Source organism: Neltuma alba, unplaced genomic scaffold (assembly GCF_004799145.2).
Source record: "Neltuma alba isolate B1F8T4 unplaced genomic scaffold, ASM479914v2 tig00005722_pilon, whole genome shotgun sequence".
Lineage (NCBI taxonomy): Eukaryota > Viridiplantae > Streptophyta > Magnoliopsida > Fabales > Fabaceae > Neltuma > Neltuma alba.
Genome location: NW_021634207.1, coordinates 113,750 through 140,316, shown reverse-complemented (window position 1 = coordinate 140,316; position 26,567 = coordinate 113,750). Strand labels below are relative to the sequence as shown.

The 26,567-nt window shown below is 36.9% G+C and overlaps 3 protein-coding genes across 7 annotated transcripts; 2 read left to right on the top strand and 1 right to left on the bottom strand.

Annotated features, from left to right (window-relative positions):
• Positions 1–444: 444 nt before the first annotated feature.
• Positions 445–25,113, bottom strand: LOC114748451 (uncharacterized). 4 transcript variants are annotated; one of them, XR_003740470.1, is made up of 7 exons: positions 6,598–6,849; positions 5,325–5,435; positions 3,319–5,154; positions 2,639–2,840; positions 2,348–2,541; positions 1,983–2,263; positions 445–954 (listed from the first exon to the last, which is right to left on the bottom strand). XR_003740470.1 is itself a non-coding variant. In XM_028936849.1 (6 exons), the coding sequence occupies exons 3-6, from the start codon at positions 5,111–5,113 to the stop codon at positions 2,184–2,186; spliced, it is 2,271 nt and encodes a 756-aa protein (XP_028792682.1). In that variant the 5' UTR covers positions 5,114–5,154; positions 17,665–17,670; positions 25,102–25,113; the 3' UTR covers positions 1,737–2,183. The 4 variants fall into 4 exon arrangements, 2 of the variants coding, with proteins under 2 accessions (XP_028792682.1, XP_028792681.1); XR_003740471.1 differs by having other exon boundaries at positions 445–888; XM_028936849.1 differs by lacking the exons at positions 445–954; positions 5,325–5,435; positions 6,598–6,849 and adding exons at positions 17,665–17,670; positions 25,102–25,113 and having other exon boundaries at positions 1,737–2,263.
• LOC114748509 (thaumatin-like protein) lies at positions 8,402–12,451 on the top strand. The gene is made up of 3 exons (XM_028936939.1): positions 8,402–9,237; positions 12,058–12,115; positions 12,386–12,451. The coding sequence occupies exons 1-2, from the start codon at positions 8,402–8,404 to the stop codon at positions 12,113–12,115; spliced, it is 894 nt and encodes a 297-aa protein (XP_028792772.1). The 3' UTR covers positions 12,386–12,451.
• LOC114748453 (E3 ubiquitin-protein ligase SDIR1) lies at positions 11,125–19,508 on the top strand. 2 transcript variants are annotated; one of them, XM_028936850.1, is made up of 9 exons: positions 11,125–11,285; positions 13,099–13,220; positions 13,334–13,409; positions 13,507–13,559; positions 13,668–13,878; positions 14,023–14,137; positions 17,414–17,459; positions 17,908–18,033; positions 19,121–19,508. In XM_028936850.1, exons 2-9 carry the CDS (start codon positions 13,143–13,145, stop codon positions 19,250–19,252), a joined length of 837 nt encoding a protein of 278 aa, XP_028792683.1. In that variant the 5' UTR covers positions 11,125–11,285; positions 13,099–13,142; the 3' UTR covers positions 19,253–19,508. The 2 variants fall into 2 exon arrangements, with proteins under 2 accessions (XP_028792683.1, XP_028792684.1); XM_028936851.1 differs by lacking the exon at positions 11,125–11,285 and adding an exon at positions 12,592–12,676 and having other exon boundaries at positions 13,355–13,409; positions 19,124–19,508.
• Positions 25,114–26,567: the final 1,454 nt, after the last annotated feature.

Genomic DNA, 26,567 nt, shown 5'->3' with positions numbered 1-26,567 from the left:
TCATTTTGTGTAAAGCAATAAATCTTTATCAAATTCATCGAACGGTTTAAATTAATTGCCACGAAAAAAGACTAATTTTAGCAAATCTATAACTCGTCCCCCTATTTGACAAGGAATTCATAACTTCGCAAATGTGCAACATTAAATAACACATGCCTTTTAATTACCAAATATAATAGTAGAATTAAAGTATAAATTTATCCTGAAAAGTGCTAACATCAAAAGATTTTTTTAGATGCAAATTTGCTTTGAAATTTTAAAATCATAACAATTTTGTCCCATATAGTTAAAAATTTAATTTAGTGAGTTTTTACACAATGAACTAATTTGTAATATATATTATACTATGAATTAAATCTTATATTTAGAACCAGGAGTATCAAGCAAAAGAAAAAGAACCGAAGGTAATACTACTGATTCTAAATTTTTACACCAAAAGCCAAATTGCAGCAAAAATATTTTATTTAAAGAGTAACGAAGTTATCACAATTCAGATCATTCTGTTCATCGTTATCCCAATCAGTATCCGAAAAGGTACAACATAGTTGAGCCTAATCCTTAAAATGAACAAAACAAGCCTAATTGAGGTAAAGTAAGGCACACAAGACTGAAAACACCGGTGGAAAAAATGAGGGGTTGTGAAATTTCTCAAAAGAAAAAAACTTTCAGACTTTTTACATTTTTATATATCTTTATTAATATCAATAGTTCATAAAAACAATAAATATTTGGATTTATATTTTTGAAATATCATCACTAACTAAAGCTAACTACCACCCGTTCTCCTTTCCTTCAAATAAATTGATAAAAGGTGGGAATTCAAACACAATAGGGCCCACATTAACGTCTTAGCTGCTCCCTTCTTACCAATTGGCCTTGCTTTCGCATCTACAATAAGCATCACAGGTCAAACCTTGTCATCAAGAATATGCTCAGCCAGAGATGACACACCACCTGTACAGAATACTACTTACACAACGAATAAAATGCTTTAAAAAATTCTATGCCCAACCATGCGAGTAGTAAACCACAACCGTAATACCCAATATCTAAACCCTAAATTCACATAAAATCCAGAACACAGGAAGAATATTGTCAGATTCATAAGCTTGCACCAAATGCAATTTGCGGCGTACGAGTATCCAAAGGAAAAATTAAAGAACATGACATAAAACTTATCCAATAAGAAAACCACCAAAGCAACTATCAAAATTTCAATTGCTGTTGTTTCTACGTCAAAAAAGATATGCAAAGCATTCAACTCAGATGAGGCTGGAACTTTAAACTTGCATAACAAGTAACAACAACGTATTTACTCCTCCGGTCCTTAATATAAGACTCATTTAGCTAATTTGAATAGATTAAGGAAGTTAGGTAAGTTAGTTAATTATAAGAAATGTAACATGTTTTTCCTAAAACACCATAATCATCTTTCTTAATACCCCATCTCCCTCTTCTACTTAATTATAGTTGAAGGAGTATCTATAGGAGTAATTTAGAGAAAATTAATAAATATGAGAAATAGGTCTTATATTTAGAATCGAAACCAACTTAACAATTGGGTCCTATATTAAGGACCGGAGGAGTATATATCAGAATCCCAAATCTAATACTCTGCTCACATGACCAATACAGATGTCAGCCTCTAATTTAAGGCAACTAAACACACCAAGTATCCAGAAAGTGTGTGCAACTGAGTAACAAAAGCATTGAATAAAGTGAGAAATATGGGACAATGAAGGAACAAAAGAGTAATAACTGACAGAAATGCCCTAAGTTTACAAGGAAAACCTGCACTGAAAAACATTTGCTGTGGAGAAAATGACACTCAAATACGATCATAAGATGAACTTTGTAAATAATGAATAAAAACTAATAAACCTTTATTTGCCTCAATTGGAGTGATTTATTTTCAGTTTTCAGTTTGCAAGAGCTGTACAATAAGTACATTAAAGCTACCATGAAAGAAGAGTTTACTGTACTTGAACGTGGTGAGTTCAGGCACGTAATATCCGATGATGAAAAGGATATGGTCTTTTTGGCACACCTGCCCAACAAGCCCTCCCCAGAGTTCCTCACAATTTAGTTTTGAAAACAATTTCTGCTTATTTTTCACTGCATTTGGTAACAATGTAGGAGGGCGCCAGCATGGGTTTTGCAGATTTGGTTCTCCTATCCATTTGTTAATGGCCTACAAACTTGTCTCCGGTATTTTCACTATCCCCATCTTTCATACCATTGAAAATCTCAATATCATCAAAGCCTACAAGTAGACAGAAAGCGTGTTAATTATAATAAAACAAATTCATCAGTGTCAATTCTATATGCAGTAAGATAAATTAGTTACCTTCACCCAGTTCTTCAGTTTCATCATTTAGAGGTCTTAACAACATTGTGTTAACAGAAGATGGATCCAATGCCATCCAATCTGAGTTCCCATACTCCTCTAAGTGCATATCCTTTGCCTTAATCCAGTCATCAACGTTACTAATGTTTTCAAATGATAGGGGATCACAAAAATCCTGTTCTTTACTCATACATCTGCAAGAAAATCAAACAACATATTAGTTACCCCCTTTAGTTACCACCAGCATTAACACAAAGTAAAATTCATAAATATCCAAGGATTCTTGCTCACTTTTGTCTTAATCGTAAATTATAATGAACAAAGACAAGATCAGTAAGATGTTGGCGCTCTATGTGATTCCTTGTATTCATGATTTGTTCAAAAGGAATCTGGTTTCTCTTGCATACCATCGCACTGCAGGTTTGACTGAGAATATGAACAGCTAAACGTGCCAAGTTAGGGCAACCTCCACCATATGTTGACCACCATTCAGCTAGAAAAATATCATGTACAAGTGAAAGAGTCAGTTGGAGAGTTGGGCATCTAAGAAAAGAGATACTCCAATAAAATGTCTTCATTATCACCGATCTTAAAAATCATTTAAAGGAATCGCATTTGACAAACTTAAACTGTTACTTCTGTAAGTTTAGCTGGGTTAAGAAACAGTGTCCATCCACCGTCGCAAGGACTTCAAAAAGTGGGAAAAGGCTAATAGTCATATCAAATTCAAAGTGGTAGTCACTTGTGTGTAATCTCAACTTGAACTCGAAAGATTGGTCTTCATGTCAAAGCATAAGCTTTCTACACCAGGCAGTAGTTTTCTTCTTTCCATGCATCAAATTTTACATCTCCACTCCTTTCTATTTTGAATAAATACTATTCATACATTTTATTCTCTTATTTCAAAAAAAAGGGTAAATTGCAACATAGTGGCTAAAGAAATCAATCCTGTTTAATAAAATGGCTCTCACCAGGAAGCAAATTGTCTCTAGCTCTAACAGCCATCTTTCTCCCAAAATCTCCTGCAGCAGTTTTGTATGAGTTTATCTCCCTGATAATTTTATCTTGAATTCTTGTATCAGGGACCAACCTCTCTATGCAATCAAACATGCCTGAGAGAATCTCACTATGCATGTCCCCTTGAATACTATAGAAGAACTTTGGATTAAGGTAGAATCCTGCAGCATGAAGAGGATGATGCCACAGCCGCTCCCACCTGTGATGTATAATACTCCAGTACACCATATAATCTTCTCTCTTGACAAATTCTTTCTTAATTGCTTCTTTTGCCCGGTACATTCCAGCATAAACATATCCCATTGCTGGTCTCTTCTCACTTGCAGTTATTCTCAGAACTCGCAAGAGAGGAACTGTCAAACGAACAATCAAATCACATGAAGACCAAAACGTCTGATTACTTATGCAATCTAGCATTTCCAGTCCAGATGTTTGCTTTGAATATGGACAGTCCATCCACTCTTGAGAAGTAACCATAGCCTGTAAATTGTGTTTAAGATCAACCATTCGTTTCAATGTTGTAAAGTTTGTCACAAAGCGTGAGAAAAAGGGATCCACAATATCATTCCCTAAAGTGTACCTTCTAAGCATATTCAAGACTGCACTATAATTGTAGACAAATCTTGTTATAGATTTAGCTTGCTCAATCACAGCACCAATCCACTCAATATTTCCAAAATCCTCAAGTATCAAATCAATACAATAGGCAGCAGAAGGACTCCAATAGAGGGTAGGAAAAGTGTCAGTCAGCTGTCTCCCCGCAACAGCATATTGTTCTTCACCAGGCGTAATCACTTGCAAGACATTTGTGACTCCGACTTCTTCTACTACTTGTTTTATCAACTCAAATAGAAAATCTGAGGAATTTATAATGTCAGATGCATCAACAGATTTCAGAAAGATTGTACCTTCAGGACAATATGCCAAAAATCTCTGCAATATTCTACCTGTTTCTGTGTTCCACTGGTCCACCAAAATGGAACAACCAGTTCTTGCCCATGTCATCTTGCATCTTTCTATATCACCCTTAACTTCTTCCACAGTATTTTTTAAAATCCAACCCTGAAGATCATGATATGAGGGATGTTCAACACCTGAGCCCCCAGAAGCAATTGCTTCAATCATTTGCTGAAAATAGACTGAGTTCACAACATCAGGAGGTGCGCCAATATCATAGAGAAACCGACCTATAGCCATATGAATGCGATTGTCAACCTTTTTGGGAAACAAAGCATTTTTATCCAAGACAGCAACCTCAGAGTTCGTGTACATTAATGTATCATTCTTGCCTCTTACCCTCTTTCTTCGTTCTAGAGTCCTACTCATTCCTTCATCAGGATTTACTATCAAAGTTGAGTTGTGTTCAACTGGATTTGGAACCGGAAGACACTGAAGACCAGCATTTACATCAACCTGATTGGCAATTGTGCTCGTATCAGTGGACATAGGAGTAACATTCAGAATCTCCTCCTCATTTTTTTGCTTTTTCCTCTTTTTCACCACAACACCATCTAAGCTATGTTGCATTTGAAGTCGAACATCATGTGGAACACGACTGCAAGTAGAGGCATTACCCTTTTGACAAGCAAGATGTTCTTTAATTCTATGAATGCCACCACCCTTGAACATCTTGAGACAATATATACATTTCAGTTGCACCCGATCCCCATTCTTAAACATTTGACAATGCTTCCATGCAGGATCGTGCTTTTGAGACGTAATTGGAATGGGTTCCAAATTTGAAGCCATTCCAATAATTGCATCAAGCAGTGTAATTGGATTATGAATAACTGAAACCAAACACATACAAATTATTCTATGCCAGCTTTTGAATGTGAAAATCGTCCAAATTTATCCATCAAATTTTTTAACTTCAATTTTCAAAACTTTATTGCTCCAACAACAAAATCAAGGTGATGTGAAAAACGAAGGGAGGGAGATAGGGTGAAGAAAAGCTTACTGATTGTTGAGTTTCTGTGAAAGATCATTCAAATCAAAAGCCCCCACCATGCTATAACCAGAACCTCGCCTTGATATAATCTCTATTAGTATATTGACATAAAATGCAACCCTAGAAATAAAAGATAAGGAAAAATAATTGATTTAGTTTTGCATCATTGATGCATATCAGAGTTGTTCTCATGCTCTATATTCATACCAAAGTACCACCAAGAATAACTGACTAGCACTATACTTCAGATTCTGTAAACATAACCCAGAACCTAAGGTATGAATAAGTCAAAATTCATAAGGACAACAAACTGGAAAGGAATTTTACAGAAACAAAGAAACTTCAAACCTCATAATGCACCTAAAATTGTGATCAGCAGAAACCTCAAACAAACAGGATGTATCATATCAGTAGGAGAGCTAGTATAACATGATTCTCCTATCAAAGTAGATTTTATTGCGGCACTATGATTGGGGGGGGGGGGGAACACTTCCCATTTTCTAGTATTGCTTATACGGCAGAGCAGCATCTCTTGCTTCAATGGACTTGCCCAGGGATCTTATTAACCCCGCGGAGACTCTAAATACAGGCCTAGATTGTCTGTACATACAAGCTTTTAGGGTACTAAGATCCGAAATGAAAAGGAAAACGTTCCATATCATAGGCTAAGTTCCCTAAGAAATCACTCAGTGGGATTGAATTGGAGCTGACCCATTTTTTTTAAGAATCAACCACGATTAAAGACAGTTTTCTTCTGGTATTCAGCTACATCAGGGCTACAACTGGCTTTATGTTAAAGGAATTTGTCACATTGCTACCATCAGAAAAAATCCTTCCCACAATAACAGCCATGAATAAGAATCAATCGTAGAGGTTGGTTGGGGGGAGACCAACACAGAGAAGGGGGTGGGGGTCATTGCGACATAGCCGATAGAACATGCATAGCTTCGAAACCAATGTCATTCCAAATCCAAAACAGAACCATAGCAAAAACATTCCCGCAATAATAGACATGGATAAGAATCAATCTTGAAGAGAGAGAGAAAGCAAAAGCATCAAGTCAACATCAGGGAACCAAAATTATCTCCCAACTCCACCAACTCAATCAAAATTTCAGGAAAACCATGAAATTTCAGTAACAGTGATACAAAGGAAACATTTTCTCTCCTAGCTCAAACGGGAAATCATAACGGACCCGGTCCATGAATTAGAATGGTTGAAAGGAAAAAGAGTAGAAAATAAAAGGGAAAACATGGAGTAGGGAAAAAAAGGAAATATTCACCTGATGGTCGAAGCAATGATGGCAACGATGGAGTTTTGGACCTGGTCCTTGTGTCTGTATCATGAGCTGCTGAGAAGAAGGTTCAGTTGGAATGTAATTGGGCTTTGAAATTTGGGGTCTTCTTCTTGGGTGATGCCGAGGCTGAAGGAAGAGGCCAGCCAGCGGCTACGCTGATGAATAACAAGTGGATATGCCAGGGAGATGGCTGCTCGGAGTCGGAAGAGGACCAGACTCCTTCCCTTTCCTGCGTTTCAACAGTGACATGCCAAACAAAAGGGGCAAAAGCGGTAAATAAAACTATCTTTTTGATTTATTAATCGGTCAAAACATACATTTACTCCTTTAGATGGAAAAGAGAGAGAATGACAAAAAAAAAAATTGCTAAAAATTTGTATTCACATTTCCAGTTTATTCTTTTGTCATTTTTCCTAAAAAAACCGTATTTTTAATTTTTAATTCTAAAACTATTAATCTTAAATGATAATTTTTTATAATAATCATAAGCGTTTTGTTAATAATTTTAGGATTTAAGGACTAAAAACATATTTTTAAAATTAATAAATTAAAGTGAAGCCTTACATAAAATTAAAAGATTTAAGGTGTATTTTTGCCTAATAATTTTATCTAATTAATTAATTAATTATCATCAGATTTTGAATTTATCACAAATAAAATAAAAAACATAGAGTGGGCAGCGGAGATTAAATAGGATGACGACAATAAACTTAAAATGTACACTTCAAATAATAATTGAAAGCACTTGAAAAATAATTTAAAAATTAAATATGTTAATTTGTTATTTTGACCCAACAAATTCACATGAGTGTTGAGGCCAAAAATATATATTATACATAACAAAAACAGATGATTCCCTCATTTGATTCATGGGGTTAAAAAATTTATAATATTGTGTTCTTAAAATCGTTAATAAAAATAAATGATATAATATCTATTATGTTATTAATGAGCTTTTAATATCGCCATTATCATATGAATGGGGGTCTGTGAGAGTAAAAACCTCAATGCTGAGTGCAACTTACTATTTATTTGCAAGAGATGAATTCATTAATAATTTAAAGGGAATATAAGTAATTGTCAACTTTTGAATTGTGAGCACACAATTGAATCCAGGGTTAAAAGAAAATGAAATTGCTGATGCATGTCCTATGGTATTTGTCATTTCTCTGTCTCGTACTTCTGATATTTCTATGTGAATGCATGTCCTATGGTATTTGTTCTGAGCTTTCAGTCCATTAAATCAGTCCAACTTGGAAAGAATGTGCGGCAGCGTAGTCGCCGTCATCTGCTAATAAATATGTTTTCAGCCCCTTGGAGTTTGGAAGGGCACATTCCGAACTACACAGACACCAGAGCCTACAAAGAGAACAGAAGGCCATTTAAATAAGAACTCATCCCTCAGGCCGGCAAAAAGGACCGGATCCCCAGCGGCTCACCCCATTGAGCCTGATGAGGAATCGACGCTATGGACTATATAAGTCGTGGCAAATCATGAGGGTTACCGTTTCTTCCGATGCTTCATTCTTCCAACGGACGACGAGTTTATCTCTTATGTTCAAAATATCAAGTCATGCCTCCATACGGACCTTCTTCCTTATTTTTCAATAATAAAATTGGATCGTCTGTAATATTTTTTTTCTTTAAGGAATAATGCCAGTGAGATACGCTTGTAAATTTTGAAACTCACTTGAGCATCTTCCAAGTTCCAACGGAAATAATTAGAGGGAGCATGAAGGGGAGTATGGGGCTAATGCGATGAGGACGAGGGCAGCAAAAGAAGCCGAAAATGGAGGGAACCACTCCCACTCCCCAGCGTCCCCCTTTAAGACCACCCAACCCCGCCACGCTCCTCCTCATCTCTCTCTCTCTCTCTCTCTCCAAAATGCCTTCTTCCGCACCTTTCTCCCCCACCCACACTTTCTTCCTCTCTCTTCTTGCAGGTGCCGGAGCCGGTGCCACCCAACTCATCCTCCTCAACAACTGCATGCACGACATATGGCCCGCACTTCTCGGCAGCGCCGGTCACCCAACCCCCCGAGACGGCGGCTTCCTCCTTCCTACCGGACAAGAGACCCTTCTCCATGTCCCTCAAGGTTGGTCCGGCAGGATTTGGGCCCGACAAGGCTGCTTCTTCGATCACCACACTGGAAGAGGCTTCTGCCAGACAGGAGACTGCGCTGGCCTCCTCAAATGCGGCGGCCTCGGAGGCCTCCCTCCCGCCACCCTCGTTGAGATCACCCTCGGAACCTCCCAATCACCATTACATTTCTACGACGTCAGTCTGGTTGACGGCTTTAACCTCCCCGTCTCCATCAAGCCCGAGAGTGCCGCCCTGCGCTGCGGCCTGGCGTCCTGTGAGGCGGACTTGAATGCTTTTTGTCCGCCGGCGCTGTCCGTGCAGGAAAGGGGCAAGGTGGTGGCCTGTAAGAGTGCTTGTCTGGCTTCCCAATCCCAAAAATATTGCTGCACCGGCGACTATGCTGACCCCAAAAAGTGTAGGCCTACGGTGTTTGCTCGTCTCTTCAAGCTCATCTGCCCTTCGGCTTACAGCTATGCTTACGACGATTCCGCGGCGCTCCAGACTTGCAACGCCACTCGTTATGTCATCACCTTTTGCCCTCCCATTCCTAAATGATGCCCTCCCCCCTTCATGGGCCTGCTCTTTCTTTTAGTCTTCACATTTTCAAGATTCCTATAATTCAGCTGTACGTCATTGCATCTCTGATGCTTGCTTTATTATGTCCATGGAGTCTCTTACTGCAATGAAGCTTTCCAATATTTGCCGCCGTCGGTTTAGAGCAAACGAACACATATATTTATATATTACGTGTTTCTTGGCTACCCAGTATAGGCTATAAATGCTTCTTACTGATAGCATCCTGTCTTTAATAATATAAACACATCTTAATTCGTGATCTAGAGCTAGTCACGCGCACGTACGTACTCCAAAATGCCTTGCTTAATTAATTGAATTAACGGTCGGCTTTACCCCCAATTCAATATAAAAATGTCCATGCAGCATTGGCCGACGTAGTAAAGGGATTGCTGCCCATCCTGGATAGATGCCGCTGCACAGCCCCCTCTCCCTATGTCCCCCCTTCCCATTCTTCTTTCTCCTCTCATCTTTTTCTTCCTCCTCCTCTTCTTCTCCCCTCTTGCCACTTAAAACCTTAACGCTCCCGCCGCCAGCCTTCATCACTTTGTTTCGCCACGCAAGCTCTCTTACTACCACAACCTCACCTTAACCGTCTCACTCTACTACGTTGGCTCACCCCCTCAGAGTGTTACCACGTTTCTTGATAGTTGATACCGGCAGTGAACTTTCATGGCTTCACTGTATAAATTAAAATCCCCCAATTTCAACTCCATTTTTAGCCCCCTGCTTTCTCTTCTCCATATCCCCCCAGTGCTCCTCGCCCCTCCACGCCTCCCGGACCCGAGATTTCCAGATACTCGCTGTGAGCTTGAGAGTGCACGCCTCGGCCTCACTTCCTAGAACTGGCCGGCTCATCCCATTTAGCGGTGGCAGGGGTCGGTACTAGTTGCCTGGGTACAGGAGAACTTCCACCTGCGTTGTCTCGGGACTTCCCCCTGTTAACACAGGTCATCTGGTTCCGTTTCCGTACACCCATTTCTTTCCATTTATTTTCTTGATCTGCTGTCAACTGTGCGCGGTGGCTTTATCTCAGATCTCGCGAAATACTGCTACTTATAACCAAAAAAACAAAAAAACAAAAAACACCCTACTCACAAGAATTAATATTAATAAATGAATATATTACTTTTGCTCTCTAATCTTTGTTTCAATTATAAATTTTGATACAGCAATTCAATTTCTGGGGTATTCTAACTTAAAATAACTCAATTCTTATAATTTACTACTTCCGGTCCTTAATATAAGATCCTGTTTGACTTTTATTTTGATCCTAAATATAAGACTCCAATCTCTTTTGTCTTTTATATTTATCTATTTTTTTTTAAAATAGCCCTTCTAACAATGATAGTTCTAGTCAATACATTTGATTAGTAATGACATTTTAGAAAAAACAATACCTATTTAAGACAAATAACTAACTCAATTTACTTTCTTAATCTTCTCAAATTAGTCAACTTACTCTTATAACCGGAAGTAGTATAATTAGACTGCAGAGTGGTGCCCGGGGAGACAAAAGATCAGTGCCACTGCCAACTTCAAGCGATGCGGGCTAATAATGATTTTATAAATTATAACTATAAAATTTTCTCGCAAACAGTTTTTTGGGAAAGCAAAATATGCGGAGAAGGAAAAAAAAATCCTAAATTAAACGAGACACATTTCTCAAATTTTTTAAGTGTAAAGCTGTAAATTCAAATTTTTTTGCAGAGTATAATAAATATGTGAGAGCTCAATATAAACTGAGTTTTCCTGTTAGTCGTTTATTCTGTTATTGTCAAGTCATGCGCCCTTTTATGCAATTGAAATAAAATTACTTGTTAATTTATTTTTTTTAAAAAAAACAAATCAGTTCCAAAGACGTATCTGTTCCAAGTCAGATTTTCGTTGTGGGCTTGGCAGCCGAAATTATCGTCTTCATCGAATGGAGACATGGTTAACGCCTACATAACGATTTGTTTTGATGGAAACACCGCTTCCGATCACCGCTTAAATCCGTCGTTCCTGATCCAAACTTGTAAGCCTGTATCTCAGATTCTGATTCCCACTTACAAACAAGGGTTCCTGATGTTTGATGTAGTTATGGAGGAATATAGGAATTTTTCTAGGATTTTTAAAAAAAAGAAATCTTATGTCTCCCACGGTTATTATATTATTTCATCTCCTGAGTCATCTTCTGGGAATGAGCATACTTAATCTGATTTTCATTTTCGACTCGTCGAGGAAGAGACATAAAGGGTTTTTTATTGGTTAGCACCATTAAAATCTAGCAACAGCGTCATAATTGGTTTGCTTGAATCATGAAATGGTTTGGTGGCAAGGTTCTGGTGGTTCGAATATGCCTAAGGGCTAAGAATGGTCGATTAGGGTCATTAGCACGAAACAATCCGGTAGCTCGCAATTGAGTCTTCAGTTCCGCCAGTTTGTGGAAATGATTATTAGAGATGGTAGATGATATGTGCTAAATAATGGGGTTGAGTTTCTTGGAGAAAATGGCTACAACAATAGAATAGAGGAAGCATATTTTGTAAGTTGTCGTGGGATGATGAATTTTTACTCAGTCCCAGGCAAGATGGTAGATGTTTGAGAATACTTAAAAATATATCTGAGGAGTGTAGTATACTCGAAACAATTGTATAAATTAAGAATTTCTATAATTCAATGTGTTCTCTTTTATGGTTGATCATGATAAAAGGTTTATAGTTTCGTATTATCTGTATGATTATGTGATTTGTCGCTGCTATTGTTACTGAATTTTAAATGTCAGTCTCAAGAAGCTCTGGAGAAAGTAAGAGTTTGATCTGTTATTCTCAGAAGCTGGGACAATCAGACTTGGTCATTGATTAGGTGGGTCACTAGCTTTTGGATGCCTTTGGCAGTTATCATACTATAGTTAGATTACTCAATGCGTATTAATCTTGTTGCCTATCCAGATGGAGTTACCAATATTGGAGGACCCTAAATGGGGGTTCTTTACCTGTTGGATCCTCTTCCTTACATTCTGTAGAAGTGGCAAATGAAGAAGAGATCGAAATTTTAAATGGACATATGTGCAGTGTGCTAAAGAGTGGTACAGTAGATGTAGTTTTCATTGCAATGCTTTCTCCGTTGTTGCAGCATTTCTGAATGTATATGGCATTGAACCAAAGGCATCGGTTGTCATAGTGCCGTGTGGTTGGTCTTTGCACATGATGAAATGCATTCAAAATGAAAGAAAGGCACAAGTTTTGTTAGCTCGATGATAGGGATACGTTGAGATTATTATTTTATGTTGGTAATAGTACTGTTTAGCAGGGGAAATGCCCAGTTTCAACTGTTGCAACCTTCTGGATAATAAGGATCAAGAAGAAAGATTTAGCAGTGAGATAGGGAGATGAAAAAAACAACACCTCTCCGGTGTTCTCACATGTAGGTGTTCATAGCATTAGCTGAAATCAATCAGTTAATTTTTCTAATGAGATGTATTTAGCTTTGTGGTTGACTTGAAGTATTTATGATCTGTCATGCTTAAATTAGTTCCTAATAAATTATAGGCAAATCTGACCTTTCATTCCTTCTCCCGCCCCCTCATTTCTGCCAATATTTGATGTTTAGGAATTGTTGCTGGTAAAAGGTTGTGAGATGCTAAAATATTGTGAACTAGTGGGGGAGCTTTAGGGATAATGCCCGCTGGGTCAAAATTTCTAATGTGGAATTTCCATTGAATAAGCACCTAGTATTTGAGATTGTTTTACCTTGCCCTCTTTGCCTTCTGTGTGAATGCTATTAAACTTGTACTCAAGCAATGCTTTAAAATACTGAAAATGTTTTGATTGTTCATTCTGATGTAGTTGACCTGTGAAGCTTCAATTATATTCTTGCAATATATAGAGCCATGAGTTTTGTCTTTCGAGGAAGCAGGGCAGATATTGAAAATGGATTTTCAGGATTTAGACCTGAGAGGCGGATACAGGTATGAATTATGAACTTTTTGTTTCATTTATCATTATTAGTGTTAAAGTCGAGCTGATACCTATGATGATTTTTTTTTTTTTTTTTTGTGTTTTTCTCCCTTGATCCATAAAGTTGATTTTATTTTTCCTTCAGCATGTTCTTGGAGAGCGACGTCGTAATTCTAGTTCACTCACTTTTCTTGTCACAGGTACTAACCTTCTTGACTTTTTTTTTTTTTTTGGAATATCAATTATACTTATTTCTCTTCAATGTCTTAATCACATGTTGCTTTTCATTTATTGCAGTCCTCTTGCTATTTATGGTATTAAACTCTCACCAGATGTCACCAAATTTTCTGGTAGGGTCGTTTTGGCGTGTAAACATGGAATGCCAGATACATAATTGAGCAATGATGTTTTAGACTGTTAAAGTGATTCATAGGGTCTTCTTTAATTAATGCCTGTAGCTCTGGCTGGTGCTTGGTGTCTTCTTGACGGCTACATTGTTAAGAATGTATGCAACTTGTCAACAGCTTCAAGCACAGGCCCAAGCTCATGCAGCAGGAGCCAGTGACCTTTTTGACCACTCTGAACTGCGTTTGCACATGCCGCCTTCGATAGCACTGCAAGGTCTCAGACTTCAGCTTGCACTTCTTGATCGGGAGTTTGATGAGATAGGTTTGCAGTTCTATTTTTGATCTGGACTTTAATTTTGATATTTGCTTTTTATGAATAAATTTGAATATCAGTTTTATGGAAGTTAATTTACGTGTTCATATTGTGTGCAATCTAATTTGACAAATATACATTCTTAATTTTCAGATTATGAAACTTTAAGAGCTCTGGATTCAGATTACGTTCCTAGTGCACCTTCCATGACTGAGGAAGAGATCAGTGCTCTTCCCGTCCACAAATACAAGGTTTCTGGTACTAAAGAGTAAGTCATCACTCAAATCAGTTATACTCTTTTGATCGGATTTTGGAAGTTTTAAACCTATATAATTTCTTTATTTGTCAGTAGAATATGAAAACTAAGTAATGTGAGCTCTATATATAATAACTGAAACATGTATAATGGAAATTCATATCTAAACTGTTACATCCAGCATTATGATAATCAGATATAAGAAATATTCTCAAATTATTGAGGATTAAAAATAATAAGGAAAAGTCAAAGGATTTTGGTGAAAAATAATTACAGTAATTTTCCAAGCCAATTATAGGAAATTGACTAATTAAAGAAAATTGGTCAAATGTAAATAAGGAAAAATATTTCTGAGCTTTGGAAAATTAAGGAAAAATAAGGATAATATCTTTTGAGAGTTATATGAAATTATAAAGTTGGTTTTATGACCAAATTACCCTTAGAGAAATTATGAGAGAATTAAAGGGTGATTTAGGCTAATTAAGGGATTTTATTTGGAAAATTCCAAATAAATATTTTTAAGGGGAATAAAATTCCAAGAAAATTCCTATGAGATCCTAAGGAATTATAAGGAATTATGCAATTAAATGGAGACCCTCAAGTGTTCAAGATTTTTCCAAATAATGATGAAAAGTGGAAAAATCCCTAAAGAGAAGGAAATTAATTTTCCTTTTTATTTAAATATTAGGAAATTAATTTTGAGACAAAGAGGGCAATTTGGGAAGATAATAATAAGGAGAATAAATTAAGGATCTGATAGAAAATAATTACAGAGGCTAAGCTACTGTAATTATAGAAAAGAAGTTAAATTCAGAGCCTAAAGTATACTGATAAAACAAGATTGGTGTCTTACAAATCCAAGGGATCCTAATGAGCCAAGTGTTAAGCTCTTGAAGGAGAATATTTGAATTAGCCAAGTGTCATTCTATAAATGGAGAGGATTTTGATTTTAGTAAATAATTTCATTTGGAATTATGTTAATTAGGAAAGAGGAATCAAGACTTAGTAGGGTAATGACACTTGGATTATCATTAAAGAAGGTGGTTGAGATATTTTGAACCAATAATCAGCTTATTCCTCCCCCATTTTCAAATGTCCATTTCGTCCAAAAGAGAGAGCAAGAGAAAAGAGAGAGCTTGAGAGGAAACAAGAAGAAAAGGAAACACCTTTGGTCATTCAAGCAAGCTTTCAAGGTAGATCTTGGTACTAGAGGTGTTCTTACTTTGTTTTCTTTCATTTTTATGGTTTAAAATCTGTCTCTTCCCTCTCTTGTGCTGGCCTAACTGGTTGTTAAAAAGGGGGAAAGGAGTTTTGACTATTACACTTGCTAAGACACAACAACACAAGCTAGATCCTAGTGTTTGCAAGTAAGTTTAAGTTGTTTTAAAGCATTTTTTCATGGTTGTTGTTGGAGTGATCATTTCGGCCAAGAGGTAAACTGAACCCTAGGATGAGTTTTTCATTGTTTTAAGGCTTCCATGATGCTTAAAATGAGGAATGGTGTAGGGTAAACCAAAGGAAACAAGGGTTGAAGTTTTAAAGCAAAGTTGTGACTTTTGGTTAAAAATCCCTAGTGGTTCGGTCAACATGAAACTGAAGGAGGCCATTTTATTTTGCTAGATCTGAGCATATATTTGAGTTCTACATGAAAAACCATGTAGGGTTAGGTCAAGGTGTGATTTTTAGGGTTAAAGAGAACCAAATCCAAAAAGTAGTGAACCAAGGTTGAAACTTTATGGTTCAAGAGTTGTTTTAATTTGTGTTCTTGCTTTTTCATGGTTGAAAAATGATTATGGCTGCCCTTTTTGTTGGATCACATGGTTAGGGTTCGATATTTGTCAAGGGAAAGAGGAGAAAGAAGAAAAGCTAAGACTTTTGGAGCAAGGTAGTAAGTTAAACCTAACTACTACCACTAACTAGCATTGTTGATTATTGTATGGTTAATTACTGTTATTGTGATTGAGCTTTCTTGATTGTTATGTGGCTGCTCTTTATAGTATCTTGCTTTGGCCTTTGCATGTTTGAGTTTGCCAAATGATAAGCATGTTAGTTCACCAATAGTAGCTAATATGATCATGCACAATAATGATGCTTGCTTGGTGTTATAGTTGGTTAATTTGCTATTAGGATTTTCAAAAATCTCATTCCCAAAAATAATGTAACATTTTAGGACCTGAATCCTCCAAGGGGAAGCTGCAGATTGAAGGCTAATTTGTGGGGTTTAGCCACAAAAATTTGTGAGCTCATTTTGGTTATGTAAATATTAAACTAATAGTGCTGGAAGCACACTGACACTGACTGGTTCACGCGACTTTTTGATTATGCTCCCAAACGCGTTTAATCCTACAATTTGGCATGATGAAAGTTAACGTCCTGAGTTTCAAATTGATAGCTAATACGTTAAAAATGGACAAGTATACGATTTTTGGTGAATTTCCAAAGTTAAAGGAAAGAATCTGGGAAAAAGAAATTTTGGCACTAGACAGAGTGGTGTTCCACAAAAATCTGACGCGTTTTCATAAAGAATTGGTCCTTGAGATTATTTTTCCTTGAAAGAGGACTTAAAAAGCTTTAAGTAGGATTTTGAATCACCCCAATTGGAATTTTGTAGAATAAGTTATGAATTTTTGAAGTTGGGCCATAAAAACTGGGTTTTTACCCGATGAACAGTAAAAATCCGAAAATTAACGTTTTTTGTGGTAAAAAGAGAGCCTAAGACCATCCAATGTGGTCTAAAATGATTTTGAAAGGAACCTAAGTCAATACAATAGTAAGGTGTGACATAAACCACTTTGAAAATAGTTTAATTAATATTACCATTGTAGCATATGAAATGCTAATAATATGATAGATTATTTAAAGAAAAATTTTGACACAACCAATTCGCTACTTTGGTCTCTAGAAAGCAATAAATCAATCTTATGCTGTAGTTATCTGGATCTGGAAAGTAGTATTGCCCTTCATTTTCTCATCCCGAGGAACTTATGAAAGCACGTTTCCTTGTTTTTTCTTCTTTTGAGCTCTGTCTCGTTATTCTCCATAGGCTGTCATTTCTCAGTTGAACTGGTTAATTTTTATGTACTATTGGTTGCCAACTTCGTTGCAAATTCACGTGTACTTAGAGCTTAAAATAAATGGGTCTTCTGCTGGATTAAACTTTTGTAAGATCTTTTTAAATTGATTGGTGAAAGGGAACATGCTCCATGATTTACAAAATTGCAATTTTTTATGTGCGCTTTGAGAAATTTCAGTATCGATTATCTGAGAAGAATATGCTTTCCTTTACAGCAGTGATTCCTTAAGTCAACAGGCCTCATCTTCTACATCTCCTGAGGTATCAAGCATATCCATGCTCCTAAATTCTTTGTTTTTCACCTGGCCTTAAGAACAAGCGAACTTTGCAGTAGCTCATGAGAATTTCAATAATTCTATTTTGTATTCTCATTTTGTACGCCTGACTTATATAGTAAAGTTCTTATATTATTCCTCAAGCTCTCTTATTTGAGCGAACTTTTGGCATGCCGTGAGAGGTGAGACACTGATTTCTTAAATTTTATCTTATCATGGTCATCTACTCATATTTGTGTGTGTGTGGATTTTATTCTCTCAATTAGTTGGTGATTTGTGTTCCGTCCCTATTTTAATTTCCTTGGGTATCAAGCTCGGAATAAAAGGCCACCAAGCTCCCAAAACATGTATACATAGATTTATCCCTACTGTCACTGTTTTCTTTATAACTTTACTATGGCAGAGGCATAAGTTACTGCTATCTTTTCTGGCAGAAGAAGCAAGATCCCTCAAATGCAGCTGGGAGCATGAAAGCTCCTGATGATGAGCTGACTTGCAGTGTCTGTCTGGAGCAAGTAAATGTTGGAGATCTGCTCCGTAGCTTGCCTTGCTTGCACCAGGTTCATAATTTCATAGCTTTACTAGAGAGTAGTTTTTTATTTCCAATCGGTTTAAACTTTGAATGTTATGTCCTGCAAGTCCACATGATGCAGAACAGGGGGAAGGGGAGAGAGAAAGGAGGATTTGAGAAGAAACAGGGAGAAAATAGAAAGTTGAGGTAGAGATAAATATGGCAAAATTGTCCGAGTATTAATCACTAGGACAAAGTGACTACAGACAAAGAGTCTAGGGCATACTGGGCCTAAATACTTATCCTAGTGAAACTAAATAATCCCAAGATAGTCTTTATTCAAATAAAGATAAATCTAATCTCAAACTAAATCCTAAACTTTAAGTTAAAGAAAAAAATAAAAGATAGTTCTTAATAAATCCTAATCCAAATAGAATCCTAATAAATCTAGATAAATCTTAGATTCCAGATGTTCATATTTTCATCACCACACTGCAAACTATCGTCCAAGTCATTCAAGCCTTTAATATGATAAATTAATATCATGTTGCCTTGAACTTCAATGAAAGGAAGAGTTTGCATGCAATTTTAAATCCTAGGAGTGTGTCACTTTCTATTCTTGCCACAATTATGAATATGATTGGCAGCCTGTCAAATGCTACGGCCCAGTTTAAACTGGACATGCTGGGGATATTATTTCCAGGTGAACCTCGCTTTGTTGCTACGTATTCTCCCTTATAAGATGAGTCATTTGTCATGAATGCACTTAGGTAGCTCTAATGAGGCCTGTTTGGGATTTTCAAGGACTCAGACCTCTCCATTGACTTGAGGAGACAGAGTAGAGGGAAAAAAAATAAAATAAAATAATAAAGAGAAGCATAATATTCATCTGTCAGTGTGGGTCTCACCTGCCCTTCACCCTCCTGTCACTAGGAGAAATCTATCTTTGATCTATCATGTACTGGGTTTATGTGCAGCACGCATATTTGATGATCAATTTTGTTTCACGGGAGCATTATTTTACCAAATAAATGCCTAAAACTCCAGTGACTCTGAAGATACATACTAAAATTTGATGTTGATATTCTCTTACTCATCTTTTTCCCGACATAATACTCCTTGGTTTATGGTCTTAGCAGTTTCATGCTAATTGCATTGATCCCTGGCTCCGGCAGCAAGGAACATGCCCCATCTGTAAATTTAGAGCTAGATCTGGATGGCAAGAATCTAGAGCTAATGAAGCCAGCAGTACATCAGATTTGGTTTGAAGAATACCTGCGCATATGTATGTGTAAACATCTGAGTTACGTGTAATAAAATAAGTAGATCATCGCTAGAATTATCGTAATTACCCAGACATAGGCATCTCAGGAGTAGGATGCTACTTAGCTGGTTAACAACTGCATTCCAAATTGTGCAATTTTTGGTTCCCATTAAGATTGTTTAGTTTCCCCCGGGGGGGAGGGGTGTTCCCTTCTTTTTCTTCCGGGAAAGAAAAATATAAGTTGAAACTAACGATCGAAAGGAGCGATTACAAAGTGTTTCTATCAAAGTTCCTTTGCCTGTTATCATCCGAAACCTTCGTGCAATAAGTTGGGGTTTAATCAGAGGTACAGAAATTATCAACCATGCTATGAGAGTATTTAGCTTAAGCATAGCTAATTTTCCCTCTGTGAAACTCAAAGGAAATTACCCGCTGTTAAACTGTAAGCATCCTAGCTTATTCAAGGATGTCACGATTCGGATGGTCTTTTCTAAAGTCCCCAGTGATCTTGTTAACTGCCTGTGCGCAGTCGGTAATCGCCTTGACATGCCTACAACCTTGGTTCTAGCAAGTCTCTGGTCCCTTTATAATTCCTTTGATTTCAGCTATAGCTGCTGGACAAGGTTCCAACCTGTGATAGAAGCCCAAAATCCATTCAGCTTTGGCTCTGTTTGGATTAAGGATTGGAAAAGCTGTTTATTAAAAAAATAGTTGATAGATAAGTAAAGTTGGATAAAAATTAAATTGGATAAGTTGAATTGTGTTTGGATTGGAGTTCAAAAAAGCTAGTTTGTAAAAGTGAGATTGGTAAAAGGTTATTTGGATTATAGTTGAGTAAAAGTAAGTTTGATAGTAAAATGATCAAAATGAGTATGAGTTTTAATAAATAATAAAAAATGATTAAAAAATAATTTCACATAATACAATGAAATTAAAATAATTTAATGTGAAGAAGTCAAATTTAACAAGTGAATTAAATTTTAAAATTTTGGAAAAATCATAAAAAATATTTAAATATAAAGTGAAAGATGAAAAAAAAATGAATTGAGATGATATAATGAAGTGAAATTTAATGAGTGAATGAAAATTAAAAACTTTAGAGAAATCATAAGAAATATTTAAAATATAAAATGAAACATGATAAAAAAAATGAATTGACATAATACAATAAATTTAAATTAATTTAATATGAAGAAGTGAAATTGATAAGTGAATTAAATTTGAAAGCATCAGAGAAATAAAAAAAATATATTACAACTATAAAGCTAAACATAATTTGAAAAAAGATAAACAAAATGAGCTTTTTGGTCTTTAATAGTGCCATTAGCCGATTACTCACGTAATGAATAGGAAACTGAAAACGAGCCAGAGAAAAATAACCCTTTGACACATCCCAACAGTAAATAAGCTCTTAAAGTGATCCAATAAGCCAGAAAATCTAGCTTCTCTCTGAATATACGTTTGCCAGCTTAAAATACATAAAATTTTTTTGGATTTAAGCTCAACCAAACAAGCTGAAATATTACAATCGGGCTTATAGCAAAAATAAACTCTTTTTCAGCCCATAAAAGCCTTGCCAAACAGACCTTTTATCTATTCCCTTCATGGAAGGCTTTTGAACGTATCTCAAAGTCCAGTTTTCACTCTGGGTTTCCCTCTTTCTACAGAATTTTGATAATCTCAGATCGCGTGCACGCCCTCTTCCCAAACTGCCCGGTACGTACATTGTTGTGGCATAACAGCCATATAAAAGATCTGACCTTTTCAGGCATAACATGTCTCCAGATATCTTTCCGCACACTGTTGTCGCTCCCCGAGTATACTCAGATTTACAGTGAAAATGTCATATGGGGACAGCTGCCAAGTACGTTCATCTAGGCCTGCACACAAAACCAGTAGTCTATGTAGTTTGGTCCTGTCCAGCAACGACCCGGTCCAACCCAATCTAGGTAAAAGGCAACCGGATGCAAAGACAAGACCAACAAGACCAGCCTTGATGATCAAGTGAGACCGGGTTCCAGATTGAGTGGTCTGGTCCAACTCGAGATATATATATATATATATAATTTTTAAAAGGAGCCACCTGGCACCTGGTTTCTCGCGTTCTTCATTTTTCCCTCAGTAGGCGGCCGCTTTCTTTCCTCTTGTCAATTCTTCATTTCTTATCAATCCGTACAAGCCTTCCCTTGCATCACTATCGTAACTGATTTTGACTGCTCCGTTGCTGGTGATTCCCTTGTGTCTCTTAGTTTTCAGTTCATCATCGATCTTTTTCCTCCCTCTTCAGTTCGCAGCACCATCTTCAATCTCTCCCTTTTCAGTTCGTTGATCTCAGCACCATCATCAATCTCTCCCTCTTCACTTTGCAGCACCATCTTCAATCTCTCCCTTTTCAGTTCGTTGATCTCAGCACCATTATCTATCTCTCCCTCTTCACTTTGCAGCACCATCTTCAATCTCTCCCTTTTCAGTTCGTTGATCTCAGCACCATCATCAATCTCTCCCTCTTTAGTCTGTAGATGTGGATTTGCATCTCATAGCTTTTAGATCGGGTTTGCATCAATCCTTGCTTCTTTTTCATCCTTTTGTTTCTCTTTAGCATTTTGGTTTAGCTTTCATGTTTACCCTTTTCTCTTTTGTTGGTTTTTTGGACACAGTCCTTCTCTTGTTTTGTATGAACTTCTTTGATGGTTTAAAAAAAAAAAAAGTAGGCTTTACTGACTGAATGATTGCAGCAAAATAAAAAACCAAAACCTGGATTCTCTAGACTAGTCCACCAGTCAAGTGTGATCTGACTCGACCATGGGTTCATTGTGAACCAACCTAGACCACGCGCTATATTATTCAGCCCGAGGTCTTACCCATTCCCCATTTGTAAGTACAAAGTCTACAACTTTCTCATTAACTAATACTCCCCCTATTCTTAATATAAGATTTTGTTAGATTTTTATTTTAATTCTAAATATAAGATTTCAATTTATTTTGTCTCTCATATTTATATATATATTTTTAAGATAATTCTAACCAATATAGTTGATTAGTAAAGATATTTTAAAAAAGACAACACCTATTTATTACAAATAACTAATTTAACTTATTTTTTTATTTTCAAATTAGTTAAATTAGTTAATTAAGTTTTATAACTAATACCGGAGGTAGTATTAAAATCCTGTTCTTTTCTTTCCATTTCAGAAGAAAAAACATAATATTAAAATCAGGCAGAGGAACATTGTGGCTTGACCAGGCATCCAACCAAAATGACGTGTGCTGACCTGAAGCAACTCTTCCGAAACATTTCTTAAAATTATCCCCCACATTTGAAATACCCCATTCTCCCAAAAGTGCTTTTATTTTATTTATCTGCTTTTTAAAAATTGAAGACTACATCAATTACCGTTTTTTCAGATTCCCCAACGTCCTAATCTTCGCTAATTATGTTACGCACTTTATACTAAAATTATGTGGCAATAAATGAAGGGTATATCACTTTGATTCTTTAACTCTAAAATTGTTAATTTTAAGTGATAATTTTTTGTAACAATTATAATTATTTTGAAAATTAAACTTAATATATTAGTATTTGGTAATATGTAATCAACATTAAAAAACTCAATATCATCATTTTTCATTAATAATTGTAGGATTACAAGATTAAAAATTTATTTTTTAAAGTTAAAAGATTAAAATAAAATCTTATATAAAGATAAAGGATTAAAAATATATTTTAACCAACATTATTTAGATCTAATTATTTTTGTGAATCATTATATTTGTCAGTGTGGGGACGATTACAAAGAAAGAGGAACCGCAAGGGGCAGGTGGGTGTCGATGGGATTTTAAGTGGAATACACTTTTGACAGAGACACTGTGTTGACAGTTCCCTCGTGAAATGGGCCCCACTTTGAGATTTGTTGAATTGAAACTGGAAAACATTACAAAAGAGCCAAAAAAACAAAGCAGTTCAACCCTTCCTCCTTGTTCAAATAGGTGGAGGGTGGTCAAAAATACAGAAAGGATTGTGTAGAGTATGAGACATTTTAGCCAAAAGATTAGCTAAAAGAATTTCTTCCCTAGGAGAAAAGGTAAGTAGGACCCTCCAGTCGTAATTGAAGAGTATCCTAGTGTCCTCAATGATGTCTTGAAAAGGGTGATTCTGAGAACAGCCTCTCAAAATGAGATTAAGAGCTTTAGTACAATCATAATAAAGAATGATGCTTCGAAAACCTCTTGACTAGCAAAGCTTTAGGCCTTGAATCATGGCTAAGACTTCAATAATAGTTGAGGGAACCAAACTGATTTTACAACTAAAACCACATATCCAAGCTCCTTCATTGTTCCGTATGACTCCTCCACATCCACTGCGTCCTTCCTGTGTAACTGAACCGTCTACCTCCAAGCTAACGTGCTCTCCTTGTAGGCTTTGGTAACCTTTTCTGGTCCTGCTCCCTATCGTGTAAAAGGAACAATTGGTTACCATGTCTTGGCCCCAACATGCTTTGAAGAAACTTGGTAGGGCATTAGTCTCCTCCGTCGTAACATTATGATCAAACAGTTGGTTACATCTTGTCACCCAAGTGTCCAAGCAAATATACCCAAACAGGGTTGGCCAACTAATCTTTTTCGTGAAGTCTTTGCCTACTTCCCTGCTAAGGTTCCATTTGATCCAATCTACTCCTTGGAGGGAAGTAAACTAAGACCAAAAGGAGGGATCTACCACCGATTGCCAGCGCTCCAGCCCCCTCTGTCGTTGAAGGCTTGTTGTGTGAGCTCTTCTATGTGCAAATATCCATAGGAATGATTTAATCTTTTTTGGTACCTGCAAATGCCAAATCTTTTTCCAAATGCTGTCAGCTTGCTATTATGTACCTGCATGAAGAAATTTATAAGTGGAATTAACTGAAAAGCGACCATCCGTGGATGGTCTCCAAACATGTTTATCCTCTCCTCTCTCCTCATAGGGTGGGTGTGTACACACAATGCGATCAACATACTCCGAGGGAAGGACTGCTGCTAATTTATTCCTACTCTATTGGCCCCATTCGTCCACGTAATCAGCCACCATATCTGAAGGGTTCACCAAGTGTTCAAATCCCGGAATTAACTCAATTAAGGAACAATTTGCTTCTGACCAGTTATCAAACCGAAAGTAAGTGGATTTCCCGTTGCTAATCTTTCTCCCAAACCCTTTTGTGAAGTTCTTCCAAACCCCTCTTATACCTTTCTACGTGAGGGATTCACTTGACTTTTTATTGATATGCAATCTGAGGCCCTCCCCTGTATTGTATTTTGCTTTAATCACCTTAACCTACAAGGCTTCTTTGTCATAGACCATTTTCCAACAAAGTTTCATCATAAAGGCTTCATTCTGTTTTCTCAAATTTTTGATACCCAAGCCCCCTTGCAATTTATCAGCTGTAATCTTTTGCCAAGATAGTAAATGAAGTTTTTTAGACCCTTGCAATTTATGAAGTTCTTTCTCAAATCTTTTGCAATTTATCTTCCCACAGAAAGCTTCTGCTAATCTTCTCCAGCTCATTAATGAGGCGCTTCGAGATTAAAGAGGTCTGCATCTGATAAGAGGGTAGAGCAAATAGTACTGTCTTGGTTAGTGTGGCTCTTCCAGCCATGCTTAGGCAATTTCGTTTCCAACTAGCAAGTTTCCTATTGGTTTTATCAAGGATGGGGGCATAACATAAGAAGCTCTTTTATGAATCAACGGTACCCCCAGATACTTGCCCAAATCACCTGCTAACCCTACTCCTATTTGTTGGCTCATCTCTACTGCCCTGGAGAAGTAAACATTATTTGAGAAGCAATCTTGGTTTTAGCCCTATTCATCTTTTGACCTGAGACTTCACAGAATCTGTTTATGCAGTCCATCATCACATCCACTTGCCACGTCAAGGCTTCCCCAAAGAGGATCAAGTCATCTGCAAAGAATAAGTGAGAAAGGACAGGGCCTTGTTGGCTGAGCCTGATTGGTTCCCATAGCCCTTCATCAATTGCATCCGTAATAAATGTGGCTAAGTCTCTCCATACATAAAGTAAACGCATAGGGGGAAATCGGATCCCCTTGTCGAATGCCTCTAGTAGGTATAAACTGTTCTGAAGGTTCCCCATTGCAAAGAACTTGAAAGGAGGGACTAGAGATGCACATCATGATCAAATTTCGAAGTTTGTCATCCAATCCCACAGCCTGAAGGGTATTATCTATGAAAGGCCATTCCAACCTATCATAGGCTTTTTCCAAGTCCACTTTTACTGCTAACCAACCCCAGTTGCCTTTTTTCCTCTTCATGGAATGGATAACTTCTTGTGCAATCACAATGTTATCACTACTTTGTCTCCCTGCTATAAAGCTGCATTGGTGCTGTCCTACCACTTTATCCATAATACCTTTGAATCTCTTGCTAATAATTTTAGTTACAATTTTATAGCTCACATTACAAAGGGAAATGGGTCTGAAGTCCTTCATGCTAACCGGCTTGTCTACTTTCGGTATGAGCACTAGATTTGTGTTGTTGAGCTATCTAACCTTGGAAGGGTTCTGGAAGATGTCTTTCACCATACTACATAAAGAACTTCCAGTAACATTCCAGTACTCTTGGAAAAAGAAAGCTTGAATACCATCTGGTCCAGGTGCTTTGAAAGAACCCATATCAAACAAGGCTTCTTTGATTTCAGCATCATCAACCTCCTTTTTTAATAGCTGTCTGTCTGTCTCACTAAGCAAAGCAAAGCTATTGTTGGTTTGGAGATTTGTCTGACCCCTCAACTCGATTTTGAACAAGTTTTTGTAGTAGGAGCTTGCCATCTGTTTCAGTTCGTCTTGTTCAAAGACCCAATCTCCTTGCAAATTTTGAAGTCCTTCTACTCTGTTTCTTCTTCTTCTGATGACAGCAGAAGTGTGAAAGAATTTGCTGTTCTTGTCACCCCATTTCAACCAGTTGCACCTCAATTTTTGGAACAACAATAGTTCTTCTTGAGCAAGCACTTTATTGTATACTCTTTCCATAATTCAGATTCAGTTTGTGCTAAGTATTGGCTATCCCTTCGACTCCTGGCTCTCTCCACCCCTTCTATCTATGCAAAAGGTTTTTCTTTTTGTTAAGAATGCTCCCTATTTTATCTTTGTTCCGTTGCTAGGCATTTACAATAAACCTTTTCACCTTTTCATTCCAATTCCCTTCCTCCCAAGGAGGTTTGACCACATCTATAAAGTTCGGTTCCAAAAGCCAAGCTGCTTGACACCTAAATGGTTGTGTGCCTAGACGCCCCAATATTTCTTGTCTGCACTAATGAACAAAGGCCTATGATTT